Below are 16496 nucleotides of genomic sequence, written 5' to 3' on the forward strand. Positions count from 1 at the left end.
CTTCAGAGTGGAGCTTCAGAGTGGAGCTTCAGAGTGGAGCTTCAGAGTGGAGCTTCAGAGCTTCAGAGTGGAGCTTCAGAGTGGAGCTTCAGAGTGGAGCTTCAGAGCGGAGCTTCAGAGTGGAGCTTCAGAGTGGAGCTTCAGAGTGGAGCTTCAGAGTGGAGCTTCAGAGTGGAGCTTCAGAGTGGAGCTTCAGAGTGGAGCTTCAGAGTGCAGATTCAGAGTGGAGCTTCAGAGTGCAGAATCAGAGTGGAGCTTCAGAGTGCAGATTCAGAGTGGAGCTTCAGAGTGGAGCTTCAGAGTGCAGATTCAGAGTGGAGCTTCAGAGTGCAGAGTGGAGCTTCAGAGTGCAGAGTGCAGAGTGCAGCTTCAGAGTGCAGAGTGCAGCTTCAGAGTGCAGAGTGCAGCTTCAGAGTGCAGCTTCAGAGTGCAGCTTCAGAGTGGAGAGTGGAGCTTCAGAGTGGAGCTTCAGAGTGCAGATTCAGAGTGGAGCTTCAGAGTTGAGCTTCAGAGTGCAGATTGGAGCTTCAGAGTGGAGCTTCAGAGTGCAGATTGGAGCTTCAGAGTGGAGCTTCAGAGTGCAGATTGGAGCTTCAGAGTGGAGCTTCAGAGTGGAGCTTCAGAGTGGAGCTTCAGAGTGCAGCTTCATAGTGCAGAGTGGAGCTTCAGAGTGGAGCTTCAGAGTGGAGCTTCAGAGTGGAGCTTCAGAGTGGAGCTTCAGAGTGGAGCTTCAGAGTGCAGAGTGGAGCTTCAGAGTGGAGCTTCAGAGTGCAGAGTGGAGCTTCAGAGTGGAGCTTCATAGTGCAGAGTGGAGCTTCAGAGTGGAGCTTCAGAGTGGAGCTTCAGAGTGGAGCTTCAGAGTGGAGCTTCAGAGTGCAGAGTGGAGCTTCAGAGTGGAGCTTCATAGTGCAGAGTGGAGCTTCAGAGTGGAGCTTCAGAGTGGAGCTTCATAGTGCAGAGTGGAGCTTCAGAGTGGAGCTTCATAGTGCAGAGTGGAGCTTCAGAGTGGAGCTTCAGAGTGGAGCTTCAGAGTGGAGCTTCAGAGTGGAGCTTCAGAGTGGAGCTTCAGAGTGCAGAGTGCAGAGTGGAGCTTCAGAGTGCAGAGTGCAGCTTCAGAGTGGAGCGTGGAGCTTCAGAGTGGAGCTTCAGAGTGGAGCTTCAGAGTGGAGCTTCAGAGTGGAGCTTCAGAGTGCAGAGTGGAGCTTCAGAGTGGAGCTTCAGAGTGGAGCTTCAGAGTGGAGCTTCAGAGTGGAGCTTCAGAGTGGAGAGTGGAGCTTCAGAGTGGAGAGTGGAGCTTCAGAGTGGAGAGTGGAGCTTCAGAGTGGAGAGTGGAGCTTCAGAGTGCAGATTCAGAGTGGAGAGTGGAGCTTCAAAGTGCAGATTCAGAGTGGAGAGTGGAGCTTCAGAGTGCAGAGTGGAGCTTCAGAGTGGAGCTTCAGAGTGGAGCTTCAGAGTGGAGCTTCATAGTGCAGAGTGGAGCTTCATAGTGCAGAGTGGAGCTTCAGAGTGGAGCTTCATAGTGCAGAGTGGAGCTTCAGAGTGGAGCTTCAGAGTGGAGCTTCAGAGTGGAGCTTCAGAGTGCAGAGTGGAGCTTCAGAGTGGAGCTTCAGAGTGGAGCTTCAGAGTGGAGCTTCAGAGTGGAGCTTCAGAGTGGAGCTTCAGAGTGGAGCTTCAGAGTGGAGCTTCAGAGTGGAGCTTCATAGTGCAGAGTGGAGCTTCAGAGTGGAGCTTCATAGTGCAGAGTGGAGCTTCAGAGTGGAGCTTCAGAGTGCAGAGTGGAGCTTCAGAGTGGAGCTTCAGAGCTTCAGAGTGGAGCTTCAGAGTGGAGCTTCAGAGTGGAGCTTCAGAGTGGAGCTTCAGAGTGGAGCTTCAGAGTGCAGATTCAGAGTGGAGCTTCAGAGTGGAGCTTCAGAGTGCAGATTCAGAGTGCAGATTCAGAGTGGAGCTTCAGAGTGCAGATTCAGAGTGGAGCTTCAGAGTGCAGAGTGGAGCTTCAGAGTGCAGAGTGCAGCTTCAGAGTGCAGAGTGCAGCTTCAGAGTGCAGCTTCAGAGTGCAGCTTCAGAGTGGAGCTTCAGAGTGGAGCTTCAGAGTGCAGAGTGGAGCTTCAGAGTGGAGCTTCAGAGTGCAGAGTGGAGCTTCAGAGTGGAGCTTCAGAGTGCAGAGTGGAGCTTCAGAGTGGAGCTTCAGAGTGGAGCTTCAGAGTGCAGAGTGGAGCTTCAGAGTGGAGCTTCAGAGTGGAGCTTCAGAGTGGAGCTTCAGAGTGGAGCTTCAGAGTGCAGAGTGGAGCTTCAGAGTGGAGCTTCAGAGTGGAGCTTCAGAGTGGAGCTTCAGAGTGCAGAGTGGAGCTTCAGAGTGGAGCTTCAGAGTGGAGCTTCAGAGTGGAGCTTCAGAGTGCAGCTTCAGAGTGCAGCTTCAGAGTGCAGAGTGGAGCTTCAGAGTGTGAAGAGCAATGCCAATAGCTCTAACTTTAACAAAGGCAAAACCATTGCATTGTAAATGCTTGTTTATTTATGTAACAAGTTATTCATTTTCCCTCATTTTATTGTTGCTCGTTTCATTTTGCCGGTGCTATTGCCAAGCCCGTGGTGGTCAGGTTTTCTTGACCGACTCTTCAAAGGCATGAGCTCCTGGCCTCGATACTTAAATTGGGCATTGCCGCTGTTCTGCCTCTGGGCAGAGCTCGGGGACGTGTCTGGTCTTAGTGAGCATGCGTTGCTGTGAAGCCTCCGACAGATTAGGGGCTCAGGAGTCACACCACTCTCCCTCTGCAGGTACCTTCACGGGTATTTCTGATTGGCTTGCGTGATCGGACTTTTTAAATATTTTGCAGAAACGCTAAGATTTGGAATTTCTGATTTTACTCTATTTGGCATTCATACCTGTCCCTAACACTGCGCTGTCATCTGAACGGCCCACAATGTATTGTTCCCAACACTGCACCAATATGACATGTAGTTGGGTGTGACGGTGCTGACAATAAAATGAACACTCCCTCAATGGACGCACCAGAGGCGTTCTTACAACAAAACCCGTTCGAGATTCTAACATACATCTAGCGGATGCATGATGGTACAACGCGTACCGTTATAACGCGTTCCTTTACGACGCAGTTTTAACAACGCAAGTCGTTACAACGACTTGCGTTGGGGGGGCGCGGACAGTGAATAGTTTAATTTACTATTCCAACACCAGTCCCCGTGGATAGTAGGGAAGGTGTTGGACAGTAAATTAAACTATCCCCTATCCTAGAGCGCCCTCCAACGAAAGTCGTTGTAACGACTTTCGTTGTTAAAGTTGCGTCGTAACAGTACCGCGTTGTACAAGTTACGTTGTAAAGGATGTTTCCCTCTCAAATCACTTTAAATTGTGATCTAAAGTGCCAAATCACACTCGCTTTAAAAGCAAGGTCTGGCGCTAGAAACCTAGACACCCGCGGACAGAAGGGTAGTCGACTCTCTCTATGTAATGCGAGCTGGATACAGTGACATCCCCAACGCAGGCACGGTGTTGGTCATCCCAGCATCCTTTGCGTAGCACAACCAGATCACTTAGCCCACAACCACACCCAGGAATGCAGATCACGTACCCTCTCCGCTTCTTCATCCCAAACAAGGACTTTGCAAGCTAAATGTAAATCTGCCACTATTTTTTACTCCATCTGCCGCCTATCCAGTCCCACTACTACTAGTATCAGCTACTACTTGTTATTAGATACAATCCAGCTGGTATAGTTTTGAAATAAGGCGCCAGCTCCCCCTGCAACAGTTCTCCTGTCCAGCAGACTGCGGGTAAGCTCTTTGATGGAGACGTCACACCCACAGCGCCCAGAAACCCCTAGGTGTGACAGTGCTGTGCTATAGAAACCCTGATTAGTCAACTGTTGAGCGAGAAATACAAAACGCAATTATAGTGAGCAACCTCAAACCAAGCCCCCGCCACGGTTTTCAACCAGGACTCATAGTCGCTGTGTGCCTGTTTCTCTCTTTTTCATCCTTGGTGTCTTTGTGCTTTTCGCCTATCTGCACATTGTCTCCTGGCCCTTGTATTTAGCTCTCACCTCTTCTTGTATACTGTGTATTTTCACAACTCATATCTTTACCTTTGTATTTATGTGAGCATTATCTCCTCGTGTCACTGCCTGGGAGGTCTGTTGATTGTCGGCCACCTTCGAAGCTTCTCTCTGGAGAGGCGTACTCCATCCTTCGGATTCGCAGACATCATGACTCAGCCACCAGCATGCTTACATCACCGCCCAGCCTGGGTCGAGCCTATGAGTCCTGTGCTGCTTTGTGGCGAGCCACGCTCTGTGGCCTGGATTTGTGAGGTTTGTGGGACCTGGGAAATAACTCTGCTGTAAGAAGTTGACACCTCATAGATTTGAATAATCTGAATATTTGTCATGTGGTGACTCGTCTAATAATCAAGTTACAATTTCCCATGACAAACAGCTCTGCATTTAGAATCAATACCTATTGCTGGGTCTGTTTTGGAGTTAGCGTGCTGCCCAACACAACGGTCCTAGACTATCACATCTGAGTTCTCATGTATAGTATGCGCTTGTGCCTGCATCCATTTCATATTTGTGCATCCACACGTACCCCACAGCGCATAGCTAATACAACAAATAACGATTTCACCAAAAATTGTCCAGACCTATTGGTTTTGCCAATGCTCGTTTAGGAACAATTACAGCGATCTGTCTGTAACCTTTAACCTGCATGCCACAGGTTTGAATGCTGGTCAACTTAAGGATGCAGGCAGGCAGCAGCGCCACATTGACTGGGCACAGTTTCTAGGCATAAATTTCACTTGACGAATGCATGCATACCTTTTGCTGGGCTCTCCTATGCACAGTTGTAAATACATGCAGAAGTTTTGTCTGCAAGCTCAGCTTTCAAAAAAAACTCTTCCAAGTTAATATTTTCACACAAATGTGGGGAGCAACCTTTGTGACATTTTCCATCAAATTTGGCTAAGGTTGCTTACTGTTACATAAAAGAACTTTCAGCATTAATATCACCATACATGCATTCACCTCGTCCTGGCTTTAGTGCACACACTCTTATTTCAACATCTCCAGTTATTTATGTATTGCACGAACTATGCATTCTCTTTTTCTTGTTTAGGTTTGGCCTGCACAGTGCTTACACTAAACTGGTTTGGTTTGTCCTCTGCCCTTCACCTAATCTCCAGCAGTTGCACACATTTCAAGCATGCTTGTCGGATGCATGTTTTTTTTCTTTGTCTTCCGCTCTTTACCTAATCCCCCACTTTATAGTACCACCAGTAAATGCACAAAATATTGCCTCTCTCAGTAAACAAGTATTAACAAAATAGAGTTTCAGTAACATATATGACACAATTGCTCACCAAGCTAACACTTACAACAACAAATTTATATTAATCACATAAGCGAAACCTATGGCATTTATCAATGCTTGTCACATTAGTTACTCTTGCCACTCTCTCAAAGGAAAACAAAACTCACAATCTAATCTTGTTTGTTGAATACTCAACTGATTTTGATTGGTAGATAGAAGCAGGCTATTGGCGAAACGCCACGCCTGGGGAATAGACTATGCACTATAACATCTCTTAATGTGGCTCCAAAGGTGCTCCTGGGTCCAAGTCAAGCTGACTAATAAAAAGGTCTGACACCAAGAATGGTCATCAACAACACGATCACACAAAGTTGTATTCTGGTCGCTCTTATTCTTCTTGCTCTACACTGAAGACCTCCCTAAAATTCTTAATCAAAGTGGAGACAATCCATCCAAATTTGTTCAGCAAAGAGTCTTCCAACTAGCCTCAGCTGATCTTGTTCTAAAATCCACTGCTGTGCACAGGTTACAAAAATCATCTACAACCAACCAGTAAAAAACATGGTTTACTTATAAATTACAGTAAGACAAAAACATTGTCATTTGGTAAAAGCAAACTGACCAATGCATGGAAGTTCTGGAACAAAATAATTAAACAAGTATCACAATGCACCTGTCTTGGTTTAAATATGGACTCAAAATTAAATTGGTCCCTACATAAACAGCAGTTGAGTGTACATTTTAAGACATACAATGCTTTGCAAGTAAATATAGAACAGGTAATTGGCCCTACTCTAACCATCATTGCAACAGAAATACAGCTGGTACTCCTATACAGAGCAATAATCTTCAGAAAACAAATTATACATAATTTTGACTCTCCATTTCTTAAACTTGTGAGAATCTTTCACTTGCGATCTTCGACTCCCCTTTGCCAGGTTAGGCTAGATTCAAGACTTTACCGTCTACAGGCCTCAAATTTAGTACACTTAGTAAATCACCTCCGGGATTCCCACAGCGCTCCAGCAGATAGCCTCAAACGGATAATAAATGATGATCCAAGTATAACTTCAAGAAAAATGATTCTGGATTCAGAAGAAAGTTTTAATAGACAGTAATCTTCCACCATTATTGAAGCTTGCAAGCTAACCCAGCACACAAGGAAGTGTTTAATTAAGAAAAATATTATATCAGTTTTTCACCATTCCAAAATGCAGCACCTAGCCATATACAAAAACACAAATTATGATGAAAAATTCATATAATTTGTGCACTTGCATTTCACTTAAGGATCATGGATTAAAAAAGCTATAAGATTCAGACTGCATAATAATCCTGTATTACAATTTGAACGATCATCGTCACAGTCTGAAAATACAGATAGGAAATGTAGTTTGTGGCATGGCTACATGGAAATAAGTGAACGTATCTTATGTCTACGTCCAGTTTCGCCTACTTAAGGAGCTAGTACTTAAAACCAATGTTTCCTTAGAATAGAGTAAGGACAATTAAAGGCGCTACATCCTTAGGCTTCTGGGATCTGTCAAATAAAATCATTGGCTGCACAATAACATTCCTTACTTTGGCTGCATCACGTATGTAGAACATTACCAACAGAGACTGTGAAATGTGGTGACTGTAACAATTAACCTATTAATATTTATAAACCTTTTAGACATTGATGGAACTTGATTACCATGATGTTTTAACAATTGTTTTTAGATGTATGATTTTATAGCAGAGATTTTACTATTATTTGAATGGGTTTTAATTAACTTGAACAATAAATATACTTACTTACAGTGTCACATTGCATCTAACTTCTGGTTCTTCCACCACATATTAAAAGTTAGCATTCACTGCTCGCAGTCACTACCCTTAAAGGGTGAAGAGTGATAAAAGGAGGGATCTGGCTATGCAAATGGAATAAAAGAGTATCTTAAGCCCTGCTTTATAAATGGTAAACAACAATATTCATGGCCGATACTGCCCAGCAACCACCTCTGCCCCAGGGCCCAGAGAAAAAGACTCAATCTATGTCTTTATTTCCACCGCTGAAAGGATTCAGAGTGCTTAGAAATAGGCATATACACCAGACAGGAGGCACAATTAAAACAAGTATTCACAAAGTCAACATATCTGGCTCTTTCACATATCTGAAGATGCTGTTTCCACACTCAGCCAAACATTCATTCTTTGACTTGTTCTTCAATTCTCCTTCTCAATACACCACACATGCAAAAGCACCACCACCTTCATGTATGTATATTTTTAAGTGGTTTTTATATATCAAAGGCAAAAGGCCATACCAATTGACTTTGCCAATGGTTGTTGTATAAGAAACTAAATGCAGCAAGACCAATGTAATGATTTTCCCACCGTTAATTATTATTAATTCAATCGAAATGATCAATTCAAAATATTTGATGCATATTTAATAAATTGCCTGGTACATAATCTTCATTTGCAATACCAATAGCGGACAACAGTTACTGTGACCCAATACACAGTTTCTTTTAAATAAGTACACACTTGTGTTTTAAAAAAAATAAATAGCATTACAAACCCTGGATCCAAACTTATTTTCAGTACATCATACGCTGTATGTAACGAGTCAGCAGCAAATCTATTTACAGTACGTATGTTATCTCAGGGCAACACACCAAATGTTATCTCACATTGGGGAATAAACAAATTAATAATAGAAATATGTAACTTTATATGTTACTCTTTTACCGTATGGCACAAACCTAGAGCCCTCAAGGTCTAGCTCTGAAAAAAAATAATAATAAATCAAATCAAACCCTTGCACAAATCTAGTACCCATGAATAATATGACCTGCAATAAGTCTGCCCAAAATGACATCTCGCCTATGGCTTACATAAACATTAGGAAAATAAATAACCACAAACATGCAATCAAATCCTATGTCCTATAGGTCCACATTTTCTGCTATAAAGGGCTGTATTTACTTTCCTGCAATCACAATATATTTGGGTACGTAAATAATAAAGTTGGAATTATCTTGTCTTAGACCCCTCTCCATATTCAATAACACAATTATTTCATTACTGTCTTCGTTTTGTATCAAAGAGATTTAAAAGAGCAATTTCACATTAGGTATATAGCTTTTTCCAAATCCCTGTTCTGATAAGGAATGTCAAGCAGTCCTGGCAGGGGCGCAAGGATGGCCAAAACGTGTTGATAGTCTAACAACTCTATATGTAAGAGGGGTACGGATACTAAGCAGCCAATACACCTGCAAGATACTGTTTTTAACCCTGCCAGGAGAAGTTAAGAATAAAACTTAAAACATTCTCCTAGGTGGTTTTAATTATCATTTTTGTGTTGAGCGGATCCCTATCCCAATGGGGTTAGAGGGTGTAAATTAATCTCCCCAATTATTTTGGAGAAAAAACTGTTTTTCCACTCCATCAAATGATGTTGGTCTGCGTCTTGATGAGGTTGCCTTTCCCTTTTTCCTTGTGAGTGTATAGGTAGAGTAGGGAGACTGAAGGGAAAGGAAGAGAATCACTTGCCCCCACCCCGAAAAGGGAGATTGTGTGTTGGATTAATTAAACATTAGCCAGATTTGGGTTCTGTAATATCGGCTGTAGTTTCTCTTCTGTTCTGCTACAATAGTGGTATTGGACACTGTGGGTGTGTATATCCAGTCAGTATTATGTTATTTATATACGTTTTGGGTCACTAGGGTACAGGTCTGGAGTTTCGATGTGTAGTAGACTAATTTTGGGAATAAAAATATTTTTTCTGTTCTTAGCCAAGTTGATGTATGTTCCCTATTTGACACAGACATGGTGTATCAGACAGGACTGCTGTTTCCAACTTGAGACCATTTTAAAGTGTTCTAGAATTTCTTTTGTTTTTCTTTGCCCTTATATCAAACTTGAATTTAGATATATATTCTTTCACTCAGTGGGCTCAGCTATTTAGAATAACATTACATGACAGGATTTTCATACTTTCCTATACAACAGTTCAAGTTCCTTTTATGTCTTGTTTTATAATTTGTTTTTTTTTGCAAGTGCCCTATAGATCTCCTTTGAACAGGTAGTTTTCCATAGTGAACTCCTGGTCTTTATTTGAGGGAAAGATTTCTTGATTAAATACCTCAATCTTCTTCAGGAATGTAGATGTCCCAGTTTTATTCAAATTCGCATAAAGCGCTGCATATCGGCTCTTAGTCTATTCTGTGCTTCGATATGGGTTGTGTTTGTTTTTTTCTTTACTCTAACATGCTTCTTTGATGTTAATATTTTATTTGTAATTAACTGATCGATTAAGTTTTGGAGACATTTTTATTTTAGTGGTGTCCCCTGAATCCCTTCCAATGAGTTTAAGTGCCATTTTTATTTTCTGAATGTGGTCCTAATTGTTAGTGTACCTTTACTTTCTGGTAAAATCTGTAGTTGGCGGATCTCTATTTCGGTTTCTTTCTTTTTCAATACAGTCTAGAAGTGTGTTCTTTAACACCACATTGTCTTCTTTCAAGTGCTCACTGGTCCAATATATATGTGTTACATACCCATGATTATTTTTTCTGGAAAGGACCTTTTTTTTACCTTTTAACAATTTCCTCTTTTGTAAGAATGATTGACAGTGTAGGCTGGGTAGCAATCCTTTGTACTTCTGCTTATTTCTTGGTATCACCTAAAATCAGACTTCAAATTACTTTTCCATCTTGCTTTAATTTTTGAGAGTATGGCTTAGACTTGGCTGATTTGTTCTTCTTTGGATTGATTCGGTTATTTAAATGTGTTTTCAGATGATTAGTAAGATGTTCTTTGCGACCAAAGCTTTTTTCACATTCAGTACACTGATGAGGTTTCTCACCAGTATGTGTTCTTTCATGGCTATGAAGATTGCGCTTGTCACTGAAGGATTTTTCACATTCTGCACAACCATATGGTTTCTCACCCGTATGTGTTCTCTGGTGGATAGCAAGGTGTGCTTTCCAGCTGAATCTTTTCCGACATTCAGTGCATTCAAAAGGTTTCTCACCAGTATGTGTTCTCTTATGAACCAGGAAATCTAATTTATACCGTAAGCATTTTCCACACTCGGGACACTGATAAGGTCTTTCACCCGTATGTATCCTTTCATGGATAATAAGTTTGTCCCTTCTACTGAAATTTTTCCCACATTCCACACAATGGTGAGGTTTCTCTCCGGTATGCATTCTCTCATGTTCATTCAGTCTTTTCTTTTCAATGAAACTTTGGCCACATTCACTGCACTGATACGGTTTCTCTCCTGTATGAATTCGCTCATGTTTATTAAGACTTGCCTTCTGGGCAAAGCTTTTCCCACATTCGGTGCATTGATAGGGCTTCTCACCAGTATGTGTTCTCTGGTGTATTGTCAGAGAGTTCTTGTGACCGTAGTTTTTCCCACATTCAATACAGTGGTAAGGTTTCTCACCTGTATGTGTTCTCTCGTGTGAATTAAGATGCCCCTTTTCTCTGAACCGCTTTCCACATTCAGTGCAATTAAACGGTTTTTCACCAGTATGCGTTCTCTCGTGGTAGATAAGTGATTTCTTATCACTAAAGCATTTTCCACATTCAGAACAGGTCAAAGGTTTTTCTCCTGTATGTGTTCTCTCATGGATTCTCAGATTTCGCTTCAGACTGAAGCTTTTCCCACATTCAGTGCACTGAAAGGGGTCCTCGCCTGTATGTGTTCTTTGGTGGACTGTAAGACCTATCTTGTAACTGAAGCTTTCTCCACATTCAAAGCAATGATATGGTTTCTCACCTGTATGTGTCCTCTCGTGCATAACAAGAACACCCTTTCGACTGAAGCTTTTCTCACATTCAGTGCATTGATAGGGCCTCTCGCCTGTATGTGTTCTCTGATGGACTGAAAGATGTATATTATGTCTAAATCGCTTTCCACAATCTGTGCATTGGTGAGGATTCTCATGGATCATAGGGATTCCCTTACAATTTAATATTTTCCCACACTGTTTCACTGCCAGCATTCTTTATGGTTAGTAAGACATTCCTTCCCGCGGACGTTCCTCATAAAAAGTGTGCTGCAATTGTTTCTTGTCCATTTGCATTCACTGATTTTCCAGAAAATCCCTTCTGAGTTAAATCTATTACAAACAGTACAGTAACAGCATACTTTATTCATACCCCTTCTATAATGCACACATCTGTCTTTGTGTCAAATTCATTTATAATTTAGGAATGGTAGATTACAGATTTGATTTCTGCCTTTTGGAGACTGGATGTGTTCCTTTGATTGGTCACAGTTTCTACCAATCCACTTTGCGGTTCAACTGGTATATCATGGAATCTGCTGCAACTCAAACTTCTTTTACATTAAGTAGGGCTCACCCACTCATAGCTCATAGTCAAATTCTTCTCTGACATTTTGGCGGCTCAGTTTCATCTGTGGCACTTTGCAATGCCTTAGTCGTTCTGGAAATTTAGCAGACTCTTTTTAGCAGCATTTCTGCTCTTGCACCGATGACCTGATGGATTGAAAGGAGAGTCAGACTGTTAGCTTTATCCTGTAAACAAAAAGGTATACATGCCAAACTATTTCTCCGAGCTAGTTAAGTGCAAGACTTAAAGCACTATTACGGAAGTACTATGAACATTGTTTCGCCCTTCCACCAGTTCTTACTAGTGGACCCCAAATCCAAACATTTACCATAGCAACCTTAGTGCGATCAGTCAGTGTGATCCGAATCCTGCAGTGTTCACACTAATAAGATCACAGAGCACTCTAGCAACATGTTTTTATAATGTCAAATCAGTTATAATGCTGCACTGGCCTATAGTTCAAGAATTCGAATCAAACAAAACAATGAACATTGTTGGAACCCAAAACAAAAATACACTTTAAATTTTGCACTGTTGAAATCATAGCTCATTAACATTTTGAGACAAAAAACAGAGCATGGTGGAAAAAACGGAGAAAACCATGGCGCTCCTATAAAGAGATGTACTTGATTCAAATATGACCAGTTTCATGCCTTCATTGTGAATATGGAGATATAAAGACATTCTTGGGTGCCCCTACATATTTAGAGGAGTAAAACAAAATAATAATCAGCTAATTTGACAAATGTCACAGAAAACTATAAATTTTGAATCTTCACATAGCTGGTGCGTCAAATACTGTGTACAGTATTAAATGAAGACATTTTACCAAATGAAGGAAATCAGCTAAATCTACTATTCCTGTTAAGTATTTGCAAACATAGAGGATGAGAAATTTGGGGAGGCGACTTTCATTAACAGATTTATTCTAAACTGATGCTCTCAGCAATGTGGCCGCTACTGCCAAATTTCCCACTTGAACCAGACCCATTTGTACCACTCTCTATTGTCATCGAGAGCACGGGGGTTAACATCTCACGCCCAAGCTATACAGGGCATGTGCGGACGCTATGCCAGTTGATGACACCAGTATTCGGGGGCAATGTGAGGGTCATTTGTGTGATCCAATTTTGGACGATCAGTGGGAGGCGTGCTGGTACAGACAAAGGATATTTCCCTAAAAGGCCGTCACAAGTTAATACACTTCAAATTCCTTCGCAGGCTATACATCACTCCAGAGAAACTCCATACGATAGACTACTCGAGGCACCACTTCTGTTTGAAATGCGATGCCCCGCATGCTGACTTTGTACATCTCACATGGAACTGTGATACAATCAAAACATATCAGGTAGAAATATTAAGAGTACTGAGAAACATGGTAGACATGTATATCACGCCCACACCTGAAGCTGCACTACTAGGGTACGTGGTCAACCTTCCGAAGGGGTGCCGAAAATTCATCGCCCTGGGGCTGTTGTTGGCAAAGAAGGAAATCGCGCTCAGGTGAGGGAAGAAAGCAGCTCCCAAGTTACAGGATTGGTTAAACAGCCTTACATATAGCAACATCAACAATGACCTGTTTAGCAGTACTTTACGCAGGACCTTCCACCCCAAAGACATATGGGGCCCATTAAAAAAATTACATAACTGCTACACAATCCTCACACGTCTCACAACAGGAACACAGGATAGTCCCAACGGGAGTGGGTTGAAAGATGACAGAAATTCACAATGCAACACCACACTCAGAAAGAAAACATAGGGAGATGGGATAACTCAAAACTAAGTGTCGCCTGTACGCTCTGATGCCGCCCGGCTACTATCACTGCAAAACACAAGATTGCAATGAGGGGGGAGGGTCGGAGAAGAACGGCTGATATGGCATCACAGTCTTCAACTGTCGTCGTGTTTGTTTGAAAGTGGAGAGGTACCCTCTATATTTCTTTCTGCACAGTTTTTAATTAACCAGTGTTTATTCAATTCATTTACTGCTTTGCTCGAGAAACTAGTAAATAAATATATATATATTTTAAGTATTTGCAAACATGTTTATGTGAATAGATCAAAGTAAGGACAGGGTAATCACTTGATTGTTACCCCAACTCTCAATAATGAGAATATAAGCTGAATTTAGGACTACTCAATACCTTTTTTATGTTCATTTTATTGAACATTTACACAAATTTAAAACATACATAGGAAATAAAATAATTAATCTGCAGTTACTGAAGCCGATACAAGATTGATTAAACAGATTACTAACAACTGAGTTTGCGTTCATAATTTCTTTAGTATGCCCTTCAAATTAGCAGAAGCCTTAAACATATTGGGCCACATGTACAAAGGCTTTTTATTTATTTATTTATAGGTACTTGTAGAGCGCAACATTCATCCCCTGGGACATCACGGGGCTAAGATAAAGCAGAGTGCAGGCACATGTAAGAGTGTAAAATTCTAACTGTCAGGTTAGTAAACTGGGAATAGGTGGGTTTTTAGCTTTTTCCTAAACATTAGGTAATCTACAGTCAGGCGAAGTTCCGGTGGGAGTTTATTCCAGAGGACCGCTGGTCGTTGATGGACCAATTCACAGAATCGTCTGTTTGCAAAGGCAAAAAGGCTTTTTCAAATTTACAAAGCCCTATTTGTGATTTGGTATTAGAAAGGGGCGTGTTTAGGGCATCCCTTTCTAATAATGAATCGCAGTGGTATGTGTGAATCTTTTGCGGCCAAGAGGCGGTCGCAAAACACTTGCATTTCACTACCTACTTCAAGTAAGTGGTAACCTATTCACAAATGGGACCCCTTCCTCTTTGTGAATGTTTGTAAAAGAAAATTAAGAGTAGGCAATGGTCCCATGGACCATTGCCTTCTCTTTAAAAAATGTAAAGAAAACTTTTGGAAACGCATCCTGTTTTCCTTTAAGGAAAACAAATTGCACTTAGAAGAACACAAAAAGGATTGCTTTATTGAAACGCAATCGCAGACAGTGTTCAGCTGACCCCAGCAAGCCACCATCCCTTTGATTTTAATGGTTCTCAATGAGTCTCAAACCGAGATCTAACTTATTGATATTCATGAGATCGGTCTATTTGCGACCCACTGGAAATCAGAAACGATTTCCTTTGTACATGTGGCCCATTATTCCTTATACTTTGATATCTGCAGGTTCTCCTTATTCACTCATACTTTTGATACATGCTCAATTGTTCAAATCTTTCATGCTGGTCTAGTGCCCAGTAGGTTGGTCAGTCATGCCAACGTTTCTGCCCATTGTGTCAGGTCTCTCCTTAGTTTGTCAACTTTCATAATGACTTTAATATGTTATTTATAGGCTCAGGCCCACTTTATCAAGCCCACTTTCCATTTATCATGTTTGGGTGCTGATGATCTAACCAAGAGGACAGCTATGGATGGGTCTTTTACTAGAATGGTACCTATGGCCACAAATTGATATTTCATGTCCACGGTTCCCAATAGCCATCAATGTATACCTCTATCCAGCATTGATTCCATGGCCTCATTAAGTCCCTCTACAATGGTGGCCCAGAATCGAACATAATTGGACACATGCATACAATATATAGACAGTCAGCCATCAAGGATTTGCATCAACTACAGCCCAGGAACAGTCCAGGGTATGTACTTGCTAACATTTGTGGTGCAATACAAGTCTTGTGGAGATAGTAAAACTGAATCAATCTAAACGTGCACTGGCTGAAAGCTTTTTGACTTGTGCACATGCTTTATTCCAGTCTGTGTCCATCAATGGTTCAGGGCGGTCCAGTGACCAGCTCTTGCATGCTTCCATCGTTGCTCCCCTCTATCTTGGAGGAGTGCTGTATATAAATTTGTTACCAATTGTCTACTTCCTGTCAGATTGAGAATCGTTGCCATTGTGGTAGTCATGTCTGGAAATGACCTCCTGATTTCTCTAGTCGTGCGCGCTACTTTTACAGATTCGAGGGCTCAGCCACCTGAACACCTCTTGTGCCTCGGCCAAGGTAAGGAATATGTTGTTCTGCTGTAAAACCTCCTATTGTATTACATCCTGCCTCTTAACAGCGTATTAGTGACAAACTTGTCACTATATTTTTTTATTGTTTTATGGACCATGGTTGAATGTCAGGAGCAAAGGATGGTCACTTCAGTACCCTCTCAACTGCTTTTTCCTAGAGAGCCCCCCTTGACTTCCCACATAAGGGATTAGTAGTTGGTAAGTTTTGTCCCATCGTAAATTCTTCTGGTAACATTCCCGGGGGGGTACGCTACCATTCACAGGTCTTAAGGGATTTTGTAAAATCAGCTCACTACATGTTTTAATTGCGTCAGTACAGGATAAAAAAATACATTTCGAAGTCCCAACCCACCACGTCAACGCTCATGTGAGATTCAATGTGGCCCACTTAAAATGCCTGTGTTTAAGTGCTTGTACCATTCATTTCCTTAAAGACTCTAAACGGAATAGAGCACATAGAATTCTATGGCATATAGACGCAGCTAAGTAGAAAGAATATATTGGCCACTGATATTCCTCCCATGATCGATAAGAAAAGGGTTTTCCAAAACTCAACTGAACGCCTGAGCTCCGTCAAAAAGTTTCCCATATTTAGTATGCGTTAGACCTGCCTGTCATTTGTGACCTGCATGCTGAGGTACTGAAAGCTTTTTTGTCCCCATTCTATACCTACATTTGGTAATTCATGCTTGTCCATTTCTTTGAACCTACCAGAAGGGAATAGTCTCAATTTTGATAAGTATTCTGACTTTTACAGCAACACGCAATTGTGCGATAAGCGGGTCCCCTAGCCACCATT

At 41.8% G+C, this 16496-nt stretch overlaps 1 protein-coding gene across 1 annotated transcript in view; it reads right to left on the bottom strand.

The window, feature by feature from the left end:
• Nucleotides 1-7735: 7735 nt before the first annotated feature.
• Nucleotides 7736-16496, bottom strand: part of LOC147700507 (uncharacterized) — a 30561-nt gene continuing 21800 nt past the window's right edge. Inside the window, exon 2 of the mRNA XM_086929658.1 lies at nucleotides 7736-11825. Coding sequence (XP_086785784.1) covers nucleotides 10008-11327 — 1320 coding nt within the window. The 5' untranslated portion in view covers nucleotides 11328-11825 and the 3' untranslated portion in view covers nucleotides 7736-10007. The remainder of the gene's footprint in view (nucleotides 11826-16496) is intronic.

Source organism: Lissotriton vulgaris, chromosome 7 (genome assembly GCF_964263255.1).
Source record: "Lissotriton vulgaris chromosome 7, aLisVul1.2, whole genome shotgun sequence".
Taxonomy (NCBI): domain Eukaryota; kingdom Metazoa; phylum Chordata; class Amphibia; order Caudata; family Salamandridae; genus Lissotriton; species Lissotriton vulgaris.